At 36.9% G+C, this 17,832-nt stretch overlaps 2 protein-coding genes across 2 annotated transcripts; both read left to right on the plus strand.

Annotated features, from left to right (window-relative positions):
* Positions 1-3,878: 3,878 nt before the first annotated feature.
* On the plus strand, positions 3,879-4,847 carry LOC109396516 (olfactory receptor 52B2). The gene has a single exon (XM_019668378.1). The coding sequence runs from the start codon at positions 3,879-3,881 to the stop codon at positions 4,845-4,847; it is 969 nt and encodes a 322-aa protein (XP_019523923.1).
* Positions 4,848-10,857: 6,010 nt separating this feature from the next.
* On the plus strand, positions 10,858-11,805 carry LOC109396517 (olfactory receptor 52B2-like). Its single transcript, XM_019668380.1, has one exon. The coding sequence runs from the start codon at positions 10,858-10,860 to the stop codon at positions 11,803-11,805; it is 948 nt and encodes a 315-aa protein (XP_019523925.1).
* The last annotated feature ends 6,027 nt before the right edge of the window (positions 11,806-17,832 follow it).

Consider the following 17,832-nt stretch of genomic DNA (forward strand, 5'->3'; position numbering starts at 1 on the left):
TATAAATATATCACAATTTGTTAATCCATTCTTCTTTTGATTGGACATTTGAATTTTTTCCAGTTTTTGGCTACTATGAATTAAGCTGCTATAAACATTTGTGTACAGGGTTTTTGTGTAGTTATGTTTTTATTTCTCTTGGGTAAATACCTAAGAGTGGGATTGCTAGGTTGATGTCTTTTTTTTTTTTTCCTCATTGGGTTTCTAGTAACTTCTCTGCTCTAAATGTTATAAGATGAATTGGGAACAATTACTCTCCTCCTAAGAATGTTAGAATTTTAGAATACTTTAATTAAGCGCTCACACAATGTGAAGTTTGTTTTTAATGGTGTGAGAATTTTAACCAATCTTTTATTTATTCTGTCCCTTTTTTCCCCTTGAATTTTAGTGATTGAGCCTTCAGGGTTGTTTTAAAATGATCCCTTAATCAGTGTTTCTGAACTGAGTCTGAACACTCTCAGACATGTTCACTTGAGGGCTTTTGTCTTCTCTCCTTATAACTAATTAGTCTCTGTAAGCTTCTATTTTCTCATCTGCCAAATGAGAATAGTAATAGTTCCATATCTCATTGGGTTGTTCTGAGGATTAAATGAGAAAATTTATGTTAAACCCTAACACAGTGACAGGGATGTAGTAAGAGCTCAATAAATGTTGGCTGCTATTACGTTATTATTTGTTGCTAGGATTTCTGTCACTGCTCTTATGCTATGTTTTTAAATGTTTTACATGCATTTTCTCTGGAGCTACTAATTACTCTTAGTTAGTGTTCTCTCTTGGCATTAGACGAAGGGCTTTTATTTCTCCTTCGGTTCATTGACCCCATGCTCAGTGATCCCAGAGGTGACTCTTGCACTGCTCCCAGAAGAAGGAAGCACATGGTTTCTCTGTCTCTAGATATAAGCACCCTGTATGGGGCAGAAATAGTGATAACCCTCTTGCCAACATGATCAGTCTAGTTTTCTCTTTTATTCTTATTCCTCTTCTTTCAGAACAAAGTTTTTAGCTCTTCTCTACCATTTTCTCAGTCCTTCAGCTGATACTGTGATGTAGTAGGTGAGTTTAAGGGCATTGATGGTGGCAGAGGGTGGGATTGGCAGGAGTTTGTGTGTGTGTGTGTGTGTGTGTGTGTGTGTGTGTGTGTAGAAGTATCCGTGAAGAACAAAGACTAGAGCTGGGAGAGAGAAAAAAGACAAAGATTGGAGCTAGGAGCAAGACAAGGGTCAGTGTGACAAAGGATGAAAGAGGGATGCAGCGTGACAGAGAACAGTGTGGGGAGCATGGGCCCTGGGGGAGATGTCAATGGGACTAACAAGTGAACATTAGTTAGAGACAAAAATGGGAATGCAGAATTGGGTCAGGAAAAGCACCAGGAGAATGTGGGGGGAAGAGAAACTTCTTAATAAAGTGTTGGAGTTCAGTAGACAGAAGAGTCAGAATCAGGCTGTATCAGGGCAGGGGCTATCAGTGGGGGCTATTCATGAAGATGGCTCATTTTTGATCACCACCTTGGTGCAACAAACAAATCTACTTGTAAAAGATCAATTCACTAATTCCATGGTTCATTTTTTATTTCCTAAGTACTTTCAATGTGCCAAACTCTACGCTTAGCTCTGTGAATCCCCTAGTCCCATAGTGAAGACTCTTGAGGAAACTTTCTCTTGGTAATCTGGATGTCAGGTAGGTCTAAACTGGAAAAAAAAATCCTTCTCATTCTGTCTTCCATCCTGCATTTTGCAAAACAGATATAGATATTGGGAGAAGTTGTGCCTTGAATTTGGTGATCTCCATGTTTTGCCATTACATCGTAAGAATATGGCAGATGATATTTACATGTGACACATTGCCACTTAAATTTTGACAAGATACCCAAAATGTTCATATGGAGTGAAACAGATGGGTAGGTGGACATTTTTGTTGAGGTGTTTATTTATTAAAAAATGCGAGTCACTTTGAAGGGTATCTCAGTGCCTCTGTGGTATAGATAACACTGGTTTTAGATTATAAAAACATTTTACATGCTGGATTTAAGTGCATGTGAGCAAGAATGGTACATTATTAGAGGTATGAATCTAAATTTGCTCCAATTTATTAAGAGTGTAAACCATTTACAAATTTTGGTAACATATTATTAGAAATAAATTTCTTGTGACACATTTCACAATGAATCCTTTCATATATTGTGTTGCAAACAGAGGCCACTCTTAAAACCAGGGGTAGGGGCAGGCTGTTTTATCCATTAGGGATATGGCTTCAGTGTGTAGAGCCTGTGCATTTATAGAATCTAAGAGTGGCAAAAATATGAGATCTCAAGCATATGTACGAGGAAAACGGCAAAATGAAATTTTAAGCAAAGTTTTTAGCTGTTCTCTACCGTTTTTTCAATCTTTAAGCTGATACTGTGATGTAGTAGGTGAGTTTAAGAGCATTGATAGTGGCAGGGAGTGGGATTACCAGTGTGTGTGTGTGTGTGTGTGTGTGTGTGTAGAAGTATCTGTAAAGGACAGATACATGTTTAGATAATACAACTAGGCAAAAAGTAACTCAACTGCTATATATTTATCTAACTGTATCTGATGTGGGTTGTGGATGCACTTTAATATGTTGTCATGATATTTGGAGAGTCTTCCAAAATTAAGATTTCATAAAGACATAAAAGGCTTTCCCTTAAAGAAGGAATGGGCATAGCCACAAAATAGGGTTGATGGGACTTACAGGACGAAAAGACACTAGGAAGGAAAAGAGAAAGCAGAGCATGGAAGAGTGACTCAGTTTCTCCTTAGTGTGGATCGAATCTTCCCTATGATTTTCAGCTCTCCTTGGTTCTATAGCTGAAGCTGTGAGTCTCATCATTCCACCATGTCCCTGGAGATTCTATGAGTGATGGGCATGCTCTCTCTTTGTTTCTGCTGAGACACATGGGTGTTTTCAAAGCATTTGAAGGAAGCCTGCCAGGTAGCTCAGACCCAAGCTAAATTCAACACTGATGAACCTGCCTGGTGCACCACTCAAAGCCCTCAGGCCTTGGTTCTGAGACACCAGGTCCATCCGAGACATCTGTTCTCAAGGTATTTTTCTCTTCTTGGGCACTTCGCTCATCCCTTTCCTTCTTCTTTATTCCCAGGAAAGGAGTCCCCTTTGGTCATATTTGGATAAAAATTAAACTTTAATGTTGCTGAATATTCATTAAGGTGTTTTGACTATCGGAAAAAATACAATAGGATGGTGGCCAAACAGGTTTATAAATAATAATAACAGCAATAATGATAACCTACTCTTCTAAAAATAACACTTATATGAATTGACTCATTTAATCCTCCCAATTACCTCATGGAGTTTATTGTTATCCACATCTTACAAATTAAAAGACGGGGGCATGCAGAAGTAAAGTACCTTGCCCAAGACCATCCAGCAAGTCAGGGAAGAGCTGGAAAATTAACCCAGGAAGTCTGGCTCCAGAACTGTGTCCTTAACTACTGCGTGTGTCCTCGCCCAATCAGCACGGCCGCATGACCCCTCTCTACTCTTCTGCTCTTTTTTCTTGCTCATCTGGATGTTCTGTTAGGGCTCTGGGGGGGTACTTTCTGTAAGACTTTGGGTGTGCCTCTCTGTGCCTGTGACTTTCTTCTCTTCTCACCCCAACTCTTTCTTACATTGGCCTATAACCCTCCTGCTGAGAACCTCAGCAGGACTGAGATGGAGCCCTCAGAAGCCACTGAATGAAATGAAAGTCCTTTTTCACACAGATAGTAACCTCCTTTCCAGAGCCATGCTATCTTTTGTGAACTCTGCAAATACTGACAGGTGCTGCTTTCTGTTCCTATCACTTTCAGCAGACTCATCAGCTTCTAAGTCGTTATAAGAGGATCCTAAAGTTCATCATGACTCACACCAACCTTACCATCTTCCACCCTGCAGTTTTTGTCCTACTCGGCATCCCTGGGTTGGAGGTGTATCACAATTGGCTGTCCATACCCCTCTGCCTCATGTATATCACTGCGGTCCTGGGGAACAGTATCCTGGTAACAGTCATCATCACAGAACGTAACCTTCATGAGCCCATGTACTATTTCCTCTCAATGCTGGCCATCACGGACATCCTGCTGTCCACCACTACTGTACCCAAGGCCTTAGCCATCTTTTGGCTCCATGCCCATGACATTGCCTTTGATGCCTGTGTCACCCAAGTTTTCTTTGTCCATGTGATGTTTGTGGGGGAGTCAGCCATCCTATTAGCTATGGCCTTTGACCGCTTTGTGGCTATCTGTGCCCCTCTGCATTACACAACAGTGCTAACATGGCCTGTCGTGAGAAGGATTACTCTGGCCATTGTCGCCCGAAGCTTCTGCATTATCTTTCCAGTGATCTTCTTGCTGAAGCGGCTGCCCTTCTGTCGGACCAACATTATCCCCCATTCCTACTGTGAGCATATTGGAGTGGCCCGCTTAGCCTGTGCTGACATCACCATTAACATCTGGTATGGCTTCTCAGTGCCCATTGTCATGGTCATCTTAGATGTGATCCTCATCGCTGTGTCTTACTCACTGATCCTCCGAACGGTGTTTCATATGCCCTCCCAGGATGCCCGGCACAAGGCTCTTGGCACTTGCGGCTCCCACCTCTGTGTCATCCTTATGTTTTATGTTCCATCCTTCTTTACCTTATTGACCCATCGCTTTGGACGTAACATTCCTCGACACGTCCATATCCTGCTGGCCAATCTTTATGTGGTGGTGCCACCAATGCTCAACCCCATTGTCTATGGTGTGAAGACTAAGCAGATTCGTGAGGGTGTGGTCCGCCAGTTCTTTGAAATCAAGGCTTGGTGCTGTGCTTCCCCTCTGGGCTGATGGCTCCCCATGCATCACCACTCCTAGCTTTATCAAGGAAATTAGGTGTGAAATACAGAGATTTCCTGAAATGAGAGGGCTTTTGTTTCTTGTCCTGTTTCTCTTCTTCATCCTCCTACTCCTCCAACTCTTCTTTTTTCTCTCTCTCTCTTCTGGCTCTTCTTTGCTTCCTCCTGTTTTTGTTTTCTCTATCCTCTTCTCATATCCCTCCCCCACAACCCCAAAATGATAACTAAATGTACATGCCTCTGATATGTATGAACATTTGGTATCCCCAGTAGACCAGATATGCTCCAGAAACATAGGGAGTTGATACCACATAAAGTGAGTTATGAATAAATGGATAAAAATAATTTTATATTTAACACTGGAAAAGATTGCAGTATTTTATCCCAAAATGTGTGTTGATTCTTAGTACAGAATCAAGTAGCTCTCCATCCACTTCTACAGTGGCAGGTGTTTTTGAAAAACAGCCATGCATGCCGTTCAGTCCCCTGGAAAACTCCTGTTCATTCTTCAAATTTCAGTTCAAGAACTGCCTTCCCTGAGAAGTCTTTCCTGAGTTTTCATTCCAAGGATATTATCTTTGCATGTCTAATTGCATCTTGTACAAATCTCTAAATGTATATAATGAATTGTAATGGGTTGTTTATTTATTTGTACCCCCAATGAACTGTAAACTCCTTGAAATTAGAAGAGTGTGTGTCATTCATATTTGTACTCATAGTGCATTACAAAATGCCTGGTACATAATAAATGTTTAGGAAATGAATGAGAGCACACTTACCTCCCTGAAGCTAGAACATGCATCTCTATCATGCACTGAAATGATCAGCTAAATTAGTCCACAAACCTAGTGGTTAGTAAACAAGTTACTCACAAAGACAATCTGGCATCATGGAGGCAAATAAGCTGCTGATTACAGTGCTTTTTACTCCAGGCAATAGATAAGAGTAGGAGGAAACAGGGTACTATTGATTTTCTCTTTTACCTGGCTTCTGAACATCTCCATATTAGGAATTATAGCACATTGTTCTTAGCCAGGTTAGCAAAATTGGAGTAGTGTCTTGACTCTGATTCTTTCATACTTTTCCAGAAAAGGTCATGCACACTCATTTCCTCAGCCAACACCTATACTAATGCGTCCCACACATCTCTTTCTATCCTAGAATTCTTTTGAGTTTTAAATGCATAAACCCACCTAACAACTGGATATCTCCTCCAGGATATAGAATTCTCACTCATACTAGCTTTTCTTCCTGTTCCTGTTCTTGGGAACTAGATTATCATGATTCCATCAACTTCACTGAGCTGGAAACTCTGGTGAATTTCTCAACTTCTTCCTTTCTGGCCTGCTCCTCAAGAAGTTACTTGTGTTACTTGTTACTCATATTGATTGTACCACTAAATAGTTACCTGCATAGTATTTGGAGTTGTATCAGGATTCAAGTCCTTATCCCCATTGTTTTCTAGCTGTGTAAACTTGTTGAAATTTATTTAACATCTTTAGTCCCCCAATTTTTCATCTGTAAAATGGGAATAGTGATAGTACCTTCTAGGGTTGTTGATTTGATCAAATTAAATTATATATATATATATATATATATATATATATATAATATATATATGGCACGTAACATAATCCTTAGTTCATAGTAGGTAACTGAAAAATAATGCTAAGTTGTTATTGTTAATTTTCTTTTTAACATCGCCTCTACCAATTACTTATGTCCCTTATCATCTTTCACCTCAGATATTGCACTAGTTTCTTAATTGATTTTAATATTTCTAATCTTTTACACTGTAACTTAAACTATAAATTTATTTGATGTTAAGCATTCTAAAAGACAGAGGGGATTATACTACTTTCTGTTAAAAACTTTCACATGTTCTTCATTACTTGCAGAAGTGTTTTCCACAAAACATTGTGTAGAAATAAATATCAGATATTGTAATGGATGATTTATTAAAAAGTTCCATGGTCAAATAAGTATGAAAAATGCTGACATTCTGTGAGTCACACACATGGTTGTTCAAGAGAAGGCTAGAGTTTGCAATGTTTCCCACACTTATTTGACTATAGCTATTTGTATCCATGTCCAGACAATTTTTTTGATAGCACATCAAGTTACATCTCTAAAATTACCTGGTGTTCCATTAGCCACAATTTAGAAATCACAGGACTACAGAGTAATTTCTAAGCCAGGTGTTAATAATCTGATCCTAACTTACTTTTCCATCATTATTTCCAAACACACCACCATATAGTAATACATAATAAAGTCATAACACATTCGTGCAATGAAAAACATAGAAAAAATACGTCATGACTTTCCCCACAACCCAATATATAACAGTAACATTAATGATATTAATAATTACAACAGTGGTTAATGTTTTATTAAGAGATTACTCTGTGCTAGGAACCATGTTAAGTGCCCTGCCATTAGCTTATTTAATCCTCATACAACCTCATGGATTGTACTTTTGTTATCTCTGTTTTATACACAGGGCCATGCAAGGCTCATGGAGGATAAATAATCAAGTCCACACAGCTGGCAAATGGTAAGAATACTGATGTCAAGTTCTCTTTGAAGCCTTTGCCAATCCCCTAAGTCAGAGGTGATCAGCTTGTTCTCTGGGTCTCCACAGCAATGACATTTATAGTTTCAACAGAATATTAATTACTCTTCGAAGCCATCAGAACTTGAGCTCTTCACAGAGAAGGGCAAAGAATATGTCTCATTCATCATTATAGTTGCAGCATCTAGCATAGGGTTCAATATGTATACTTGTGGATTGACTAATTTGAAATGTTGGAGAGGTGGTTTATCTTTGGACCCTTTACTGTTAAATATTATCTAATTATATGACTGACAATCATTTATGTGTGTGTGTGCGCACATACACACACACACACACACACACACACACACACACACACACACCACACACACCACACACTTAAATCCTTCTGACCTACTATTTCTTCTATATCTCCAGGTTTCTATGTACATTGAGGTCTAGCAGGCATAAGCAGGGGTTTAATATTCTACATATTGACTAGCAACAACCCAAATCCACTCTGTGTCCATATGTTAGCCAAGTATATGGAGTCATTAGCAGATGCAGTATATATGGACTGCTGCAGGCAGGACATAGAGTACCCACCCTCTCTGGTTCCTGAGTCAGTGGTCTCTGGAGACTGGTTGTGCTGGGGTCTGCTCCTGTCTAATTAAACTAGATGCTCCCTAAAGACCTAGTGAGGTAGAAGCTCTCTCCTCACCCAAGGGGTTCCTGCAGATGAGGATAAATATTGTCCTAATTTATCCCAGAGTCTGCATCTGGATGCTTTTTTCACATACTGGGAAAGCGCTTTCTCTTGAGTTGGGTAAGTTTCTGGAAAGAGAATAAATGTTTGGTTCCTGGGATTTTTAGGTTGTTATTTCTTGGAATAAACCCAATTAACTGTTATTCAGATGAGATGTTCTTGAGTCTTCTGGAAGATGTAGTGTAAGTACCCACTATCCAGTGTGTATATCTTGACAACTTGAACTGCTGCAGACATTTTTGCTATGAAGGACTGGGACTAAGGTTAATTTTAATTCATTAAAGTTGCCTAAAAAATAACACTAAAAAGTATACTTAAGTTTTTTAGTATACTTACAACATTCGTTTAAGTTTAAATATATTATGTATATGAAAATTAGAATTTAGTATAATTTTACTCGATTTAATGAAAGAAGCTCATAAACAACATTTTCAAAACAAAATTATGGAAAATTTTAACCATTAAAAACACTCAAAAACATGTATATATAGACTCCCGTTTTTCCTTTTGCCTCAGGCTCCAATATGGCTTAGTGAAGCGCCATCAATCCTAGCTTTACTTAAAATTTTGGTATTTTGTTCATTGTGGATATTTTGCATTAATTTTGATTTTAAAAATTTTATTAAAATATTATTTATTTTGTTTACTGAGTTTTTTGGTAGCCACTTTAATTTTGCCCCTGAAATAAGAGCCTTAATCTTTTCACTTCAGTTCTGGCCATAGGCGAGTCAACACCTGGAGGGCAGAACTGAGACTCACAAGGAAATGGAGTCCCTAATGATGTCTTGAATCTTTAGATAAACCTGATACTAGAAACATACTTTTCAGTTTCCCTTTGTGTGTAAGCCAAAATGGGACTGGATTTTCTGTTACTTATAATGTAAACTGTCCTGATAAAAAGAGAAAAAAAGCTATCTTATGCATTTTAATCTTCAGCTTGCTTTTTCACATAATTACATTGCCATGGTTAAGACTCCTTTTTAAAAAAATGAAAACAAATTTCATTTTAATATACGTATCATAATTTATTTATTTCCTTATTGATAGATATGGAAATTGTAATAATTTCTTTTATTATTGCAACAATATAGCAATGATTATCCCTATAGATATATTTATATGTTCTCATGCTGTGGCCACTAGCACTGGGGGCTAATTGTTTTTCTTATGTTTTTCAATCTGATAAAAAAAAAAAACGATGATATTTCCATATGACACTGGTTTTCATTTTTTTAATTTTGAGCCTCTATTCATATGAATACTGACCATGAATTGCCAATTTGATTTTTTGCACATTTTCTAATTTTTCCTCATTCATTTATACCAGCTCTTAATATTTAATAAGGATAGTAACATTTTGCTTATTACATGTTTTACAATTTTTCTCCTAGAATTTTTATTTTTTTATCTACACTTTTACATAATTACATCATTCAGTTATTACTGACTATGAAATATGGTTTTCTTATCTTAGGAAGATCTTTCCAATCCCCCCAAATTTTCCTATGTTTTCTCTTAAGACCTTCATTTAAATTTTTAATATTTTTGTGGTTTTATTTTTTTAAATATGCATCTTTAATTTATATTGGATTTCTATTTCTTTAGTAAGTGAGGCGGGAACTAATTTTATTCTTTTACAAAAACAACATTGTCCAATATCCTAATGCCATTAATTGAATAGATCTTCCTGTCCCCATTAAATTGAAATGCTACTTTATCACATTTTAAATTCCAAATATACTCATATTAGTTTCTGGTCTCTCTATGAAGTTGTATTGATCCACTGAATAACAATAACTAGCATTTATTTAGTGTTTTTATCTAAGGCACTATATTAGGCAGTTTAAAGAAAATATTTAATTTAATCCTTACAAGATGAGTAGCAATAGTTTTCACAGATTGGGCTAAATTTCTGGGATGTGAAAAACTTGCCTTCTGTTAATAATCAGAAAATTGGAAGTTCAGAGTTTGAATCTGGGGAAGGCTTCCCAGATGATAAATATTTAAGCTGTGAATTGGAAAATCAGTATGTTTAACTAACACCAAAGGTATGAAAGTATGTTTTAGATTAAGAAAAAAGCTTGAGAAAAGTCATGAAGTTGTAAAAACTGTGTGGAAAATGGATCATAGTTTAATTTAGCTTTGTCAGAGTTCCTAAAGGTGATCAAAGCTAGAGAAGAGAGTTAACAGTGGGGTTGTGGAAGTCTTTACATGTTAGAGAAGATGGGCTTTATCTTATAATCAATAAATCATATAAAAGTTGTAAGAGAAAACACAATTAGATTTTTGTTTTGACCATACCGTCCAGGTTGCAACATAGCTGATGGACATGGAGGGGTTGAAGATGGAAAGCTGGGAGGTGGGGAGACCAGATTAGTTAGGATGCTATTGCAGTAGAAAAGGTGAAGGATGATCAAAACCTGAGTAGCAGCATGTAAGTGAGAATGGGGAGGCATGAGTGGATTCTAGACATTGCTGAGGTATGATCAGGAACTTTTATTTATATTTATGTTTGCAATGATCATGTAGGAAGTGAAAGCATAACATTATATCCTCTAAGTCATGGCATTAATGATTGATTCCATTATGTAATGTTCAGCTTTTAGTGAAACCTATAGCAGGTTCCGCCCACTGACTCTCACTTTCTGTAGTCTTCATAGAGAGATTCCAGAAGCAGGCATGTTTGGTGCTAACCTCACCATATTCCACCCCACTGTGTTCATTCTACTTGGCATCCCAGGACTGGAGAATTACCACACCTGGCTGTCCATCCCCTTCTGCCTCATGTACATCACTGCAGTTTTGGGAAATGGAGCCCTCATCTTTGTTGTCCTCAGTGAGCGCACCCTCCATGAACCCATGTATGTCTTCCTATCCATGTTGGCTGGCACTGACATCTTGCTCTCCACCACCACTGTACCCAAAGCCCTGGCTATCTTCTGGTTCCATGCTGGGGAGATTGCCTTTGATGCCTGCATCACTCAGATGTTTTTCATCCATGTTGCCTTTGTGGCTGAATCAGGAATCCTTCTGGCCATGGCATTTGACCGCTATGTGGCCATTTGTACTCCTTTGAGATATACAGCCATCTTAACTCCTATGGCAATTGGAAAAATGACTCTGGCAATCTGGGGACGGAGCATTGGGACAATTTTTCCTATCATATTCCTGCTGAAGAGGCTGCCATACTGTCGGACCAATATCATCCCCCACTCATACTGTGAGCACATTGGGGTGGCCCGATTGGCCTGTGCTGACATCACTGTCAATATCTGGTATGGCTTCTCAGTGCCAATGGCATCAGTTTTGGTAGATGTTGCACTCATCGGCGTTTCCTATACTTTGATCCTCCAAGCTGTGTTTAGACTTCCTACCCAGGATGCCCGACACAAGGCTCTCAATACCTGTGGTTCCCATATTGGAGTCATTCTCCTCTTTTTCATCCCATCTTTTTTCACTTTTCTGACTCATCGCTTTGGCAAGAATATCCCCCACCATATCCACATCCTTCTGGCAAATCTGTATGTATTAATTCCTCCCATGCTTAACCCCATCATCTATGGAGCAAAGACCAAGCAAATCAGGGACAGTATGGCTCACATGTTATGCATTGTGAGGAAGTCTTGAGAAAGCTCACAGTTCCTTCACAGTTTTTCCTTACCAGCAGGAGAGAAGAGAACTTACCAACCAAGTTCCCAAGCTTAAACACTATAGTGTGTTGCAGCAGAAAGAATATGGGCATTGGAATAAAAAGCATCTGGATTCAAATCCTGGATTTCTAACTTTCTAATTTTGACCGTGGGTAGGTTCTCACCTTTTGGAAATTTAGTCCTAACCTATACAATGAAATCACTTATACCTAGGCTCTAAGGTTTATGTAAAGGTTAAATTAAATATGTAAACTACTTGTTACATTGCTTAGCATTTAGTGGGCTCTCAATGTTAGCTATAATTCTAACCTGAAGTTTGTACCTGAGGAAGATGTTTTAGATTTGATGTACATGAGATTTCCAGTTTTTTCGGAGGCTCCTCTGCCTTCTCCTGCTTCCTTTCCAAGACTGTATGATGACTATCATCACCTCCAACACCACTGCCATCATAACCACAAGTTTATTGTAAAAATTAAATTAAATAATGAATATAAAATAATGCTTTAAAAAAATCAAGCTATTGAAGAAGAATAAGGTTGATATTCATTACATTTTATATGTAAGGAACTATCACCATTATTATATTAAAAAATCTCTTTACTCATGCAGGAAATGGGTTGAGTGACCCAGACACAGGCATTGCCCTTAGAAAGCTGGAAACATGAACAAAAATACAATTTATGGGAGCACATGGGTAATAGAAAATATGATATGTCACATAAATATTTAGCTGTTAAAAAGATGAAGCAAGCTAATACTCTATGATTATATGTTTCTATTTATATATTTTTTCCTAATTAAATGTAGCGTATGGCTTTAAAATCCCATTTCTAAATTAGGATGACTTCCAAAATGGTATGTGTAGCTTAGACTTTTCCCTTGAGATCACATTCATGGATTCAACTGTTTCTTGACATTTCCAACTGTATGTCTAGTAGGCATTTCAAAATAAAATGTCTGTATTAGGATAGCTTAAGTTGTGCTTAATATCAGCGAATTAGCAAAACAAAATTCATTCCTCTCTCATTTAAGGTGTAGTGTGTGTGAACAGAATCTATACTCCATTTAGTTAATCCTGCCTATTCCCAGTTCATGAAGTTGTCATATCAACATGCATTTTTCAGAGTTGCCAAGCAGGGAAAGAGAGGGAAGGGTGAAGCACTCCAATTATTAATTGCCTTGGTCTTGAAGTGATTTATTGATTTTGTTCACATTTTCATTGGTGAGTATGTTGCCTCAACATGGCCCCAACTCAGCTTCAAAAGAAAGTGGGAAATGTAAGAGAGTTCATGGATTTGCAGTGAGTACTCATTTCTCCACTGCCACCTGTGCTTTTGGTCACTTAATATTTCTTTGTTCCCTTCTCCCCATGTACAGGAAACACTCAAATCCTCCCCAGAGGAGAGACCCCCACAGTCCCATCCAGGCACTTCACCCAGCTCAAAGTGTAAGGTCTTCAGGTGACGTACAAGAACCTCTCTATCAGACTTGGTTGGGGCTCTTCTTGGTCTAGAGATCTATGATTTAAAAGAAAATGTATCTACTCACTTCTTGCCCTCTTATTAAATATAATAATGTAACAGGGACATTTAACAATAATAACTTCCCCCATTTGGAAAGATGAAGGATATGAGACACACAATAGACACATTAATTCATAGCAATTTGAAACCCCCATTGGGTGGACATTGGGAAAGCTCTGTGCCTTGGGTTTGTGAGAAGTTTCTTGATTAGGCTCTAGGAGGAACTCTCTTGTCCATTACTCTCTGTGGCTCATGGGAGCGCTTCTCTGGAAGCTTATTTCTTTTCCATTATCTTCTTAGGCTATATCTAAATAGGGCATTGGTGAATATGTCCTTTTTGGAGACAGCACAGCTTTCTCAGTCCACTTCCTGGTTCTGAAAGCATGGGTTCCAAGAGTTATGTTAACTCTTGCATAGTCAAAGCCTTTCTTAACTGAATTCTTGGTTTCTTTGGCAATATATGTTTATTAAAAACCTTGTAAACCTCTCACCTATTGGGTTTCACTTATGTGCCAATGAACACACCCCAAAATCTTTTAAATATCTAATTCTCAAATGTTCTCTATTTCCCCATTTATCACTTCCATGTACATCTCTCTGAACTAAATGAAGGCTAATTTGGGACTATGATACTTTAGTGGAAGATACCACCTTTAATTTGAACTTTGCCCTTAGTTTCTTTATTTATTTGAGATGTTTACTGGTCAGCACACTCATAACATGATCTTTATCTTTAGGTACTTTAATTAACTGAGAAATTTTATAGGGAGATTTTGCTCAAATCTTTTAAGAACCATTTTTTACTGTTTGGAGTTTAGAAACAATTCCTTTTTCTCTGGAAAGCTCTAAGTTTTTTCTTTTTAAGCCTCTGTGGTAGGGAGAATACTGGCCCCCAAAGATATCTACATCTTAATTTCTAGAGATTGTGAGCATGTTAGGATACATGGCAAAGGGGAATTAAGGTTGCAGATAAATAATATGGTGCTAAGTTTACAAGGTGACAGATGAATACTAGAATTAGTGGGGTGATCACATTGTAAATTATAAAAATGTCGAATCACTATAATGTACCCTCAAAACTAACATAACCAATATAAGATTGTATACCAACTATACTTAAATAAAAAATAAATTAAGAAATGATTATTAATCAGCAGATATTATTCTGCATTATGGGGATGGGGCCAATGGAATCACAAGCATTCTTATAAGTGAAAGAAGGAGGCAAAAGAGTGAAGAGTGTTAGAGTGAAATAAGTCAGACAAAGACAATACTGTATGATATCACTTACATGTGAAATCTAAAAAAGCCAAATTCATAGAAACAGAGTAGATAGAATTTACCTGGGACTGAAGGGTTGGGAAAATGGAGAGCTGTTGGTCAAAGGGTACAAACGTCCAGTTATAAGACAAGTAAGTTTTTGAGATCTAATGTATAGCATGGCGATTACAGCTAATACTAATGTATTAGATATTTGAAAGTTGCTAAAAGAGTAGATATTAAATGCTCTCACCACAAAAAAGAAGTGATATTATGTGACATGATGGAGCTAATACTGTGCTGGTAATGATATTGCAATATATATGTATATAAAATCAACACATTGTACACCTTAAAATTACACAATGTTATATGTCAATTATATTTTAATAAAGCTGGGGAAATAAACACTTGGAGGAGAGCCATCAGTAGTCATTCAGCCTGCAACACCATCATTTTGTCTTTTTTGTGTAAACAGCAAATGATGTTTTATTAGGTTAAATAACTGAAGCTTTGAAGTCGTGTTCTTACTAATACAGTCAGTCACTGAATTAGTTTGATTTTCAGATTTTTTTAATGTCAAGAAGCATATTTAACTAACAGGATTTTATGAAAATTAAGTGAGGTTTGTTTGGGACAATTTTTAAGCTGCCAAGTATCTCTGTAGGGCATTACTTAAGTGATTGCCTATCAGATTGTATATTTTCTATTGATTTGTTTTCAAGTTCACTGATTCTTTCTTCTGCCATTTCAGACCTGCTGTTGAGTCTCTCTGGTGAGCATTTTTTAGTTATTATACTTTTCAATCCCAGAAATTTTGTTTGATTCTTTTGTGTAATTTAAAAAAAAATTTATTAAAGTATATTTAGCATACAATATTATATTAGTTTCAGGTGTACAACATAGTGATTTGACATTTATATACCTTACAATGTGATCCCTACACTAAGTTTAATAACCACCTGTCACAATGCGAAGTTATCACAATATTATTGACTGTATTCCCCTTTACCTTTTTCACCCATCCCCCCACCTTCCTCTCCTTTGGCAATCACCAGTTCTTTCTTTGTTTCTTTCTTTCTTTGTTTCTTTGTTTCTTTCTTTCTTTGTTTTTTCTTTCTTTCTTTCTTTCTTTCTTTCTTTCTTTCTTTCTTTCTTTCTTTCTTTCTTTCTTTCTTTCTTTTTTAAATTAAAGTTTATTGGAGTGAATGGTTAGTAAAGTTACATAGGTTTCAATGTTCTCTGTTTCTATGAGTGAGTCTGTTTATTTATTTATTTATTAAAAATTTTTTTTATTACTAGTTTCAGGTGTACAGAACAATGCAATAGTTGTCCTTTTCACCCCTCATACAGAAACAACCCCCCTCCCCAATCTACTGCCCTCCCACTCCCGATATCAGACTTATCTATTACAATTCCATTCAGAGTGTTTTTGTTTTGTTGGCTCATTTTTTTTTTTTTAGATTCCACATATAATAGAAATCATACAGTATATGTCTTTCTCTGTCTTGCTTATTCCACTTAGTGTGATACCCTTTAGGTCCATCCATGTTGTTGCAAATGGCAACATTGTATCCTTTTTTGGTTGAGTAATATTCCATTGTACGTATATACCAACTCTTATTTATTTATTTTTTCAAGTTTTTATTAAAAATATAGCTAACATACAACATTATGTCAGTTTCAGGTGTATGCCATAGTTATTCAACATTCATATACCTAAAGATGTGATCACCATGATTAAGCCCAGCAACCATCTGACATTATACCACACTATCACAATATTATTGACAATATTCCCTATGCTGTACATCACATCCCCATGACTTATTTGTTTTATACCTGGAAATTTGAACCTCTTATTGCCTTTCACCTTTCCCCCCCTTTTTTACTTTTTCAATTACAGTTGACATTCAATATTATTTTATATTAATTTCAGGTGTACAGTAGTTAGACATTTGTATAATTTAAGAAGTGACCCCTCCCTGCACTAGTCTAGCACTCACCTGGCACTATACATGGTTATTACCATATTATTGACTATTTCCTATGTTTTACTTTACATCCCCATGACTATTTGTAACTACCAATTTGTACTTCTTAATCCCTTCACTTTTTCACCCTGTCTCACAACTCTCCTTCCATCTATGACCCCAATAACTCTAGTATCCATCTGACACCATACATAGTTATTACATTATTGACTATATTCCTTATGCTATACCAAACATGCCCATCACTACTTTGTAACAACCAATTTGTACTTCTTAATCCCTTCCCCCTTTTCACTCACTCTCTCAACTTCCCCTTTCATCTGGCAACCATCAAAATGTTCTATGTATCTATGAGTTTGTTTCTGTTTTGTCTGTTTATTTTGTTCTTTAGATTCCACATATAAGCAAAATCACATTGCATCTGTCTTTCTCTGTCTGATATACTCCACTTAGCACAATACCTTCAGGTCCATTCATGCCACCACAGGTGACAAGAACCTATTCCCTTCAACGGCTGAGCAATATTCCATTGTATATATGTACCACCTCCTCTTTATCCATTCTTCCATTGACAGACACCCAGGCTACCTTCACATCTTGGCAATTGTAAACAGTGCTGCAATGAACACATAGATGCACATGTGCCTTCGAAGTAGCATTTTAGGTTTCTTCAGATAAATACCCAGAAGTGGGATTACTGGGTCCTTATTTGTTTCTTGTTATAGCCTTTATTTTAAAGTCTATTTTGTCTGGTATAATATTGCTACCCCAGTTTTTAAATTTTTTATTGTCATGATACAGTTTTCTATCCTTTAATTTCAGTCTGTGTGTGACTTTTGATCTAAAGTAAGTCTCTTATAGGTAACATATGTAAGGGTCTTGTTCTCTTATCTATTCAGCCACCCTATCTTTTGATTGGAGCATTTAATCCATTTACAATGAAAGTAATTGCTGATATATTGTTATTGTCATTTTACCATTCATATATATATTTGTCTTAAAGACATCCCTGTAAGATTCTGGTTTTGTGGTGATGCACTTTAGTGTTTTCTTTTCTGGTAAGCTCTTTATCTCTCCTTCAATTCTAAATGATAGCTTTGATAGGTAGAGTAATCTTGGTTGTAGGTCATTGTTTTTTATCACGTTAAATGTTTTGTGCCTATCCCTTCTGGCTTGCAAAGTTTCTGTTGAGAAATCAACTGACAGTATTACGGGAGCTCCCTTGTA

The sequence above is a fragment of the Hipposideros armiger genome, unplaced genomic scaffold, assembly GCF_001890085.2.
Source record: "Hipposideros armiger isolate ML-2016 unplaced genomic scaffold, ASM189008v1 scaffold_525, whole genome shotgun sequence".
NCBI lineage: Eukaryota > Metazoa > Chordata > Mammalia > Chiroptera > Hipposideridae > Hipposideros > Hipposideros armiger.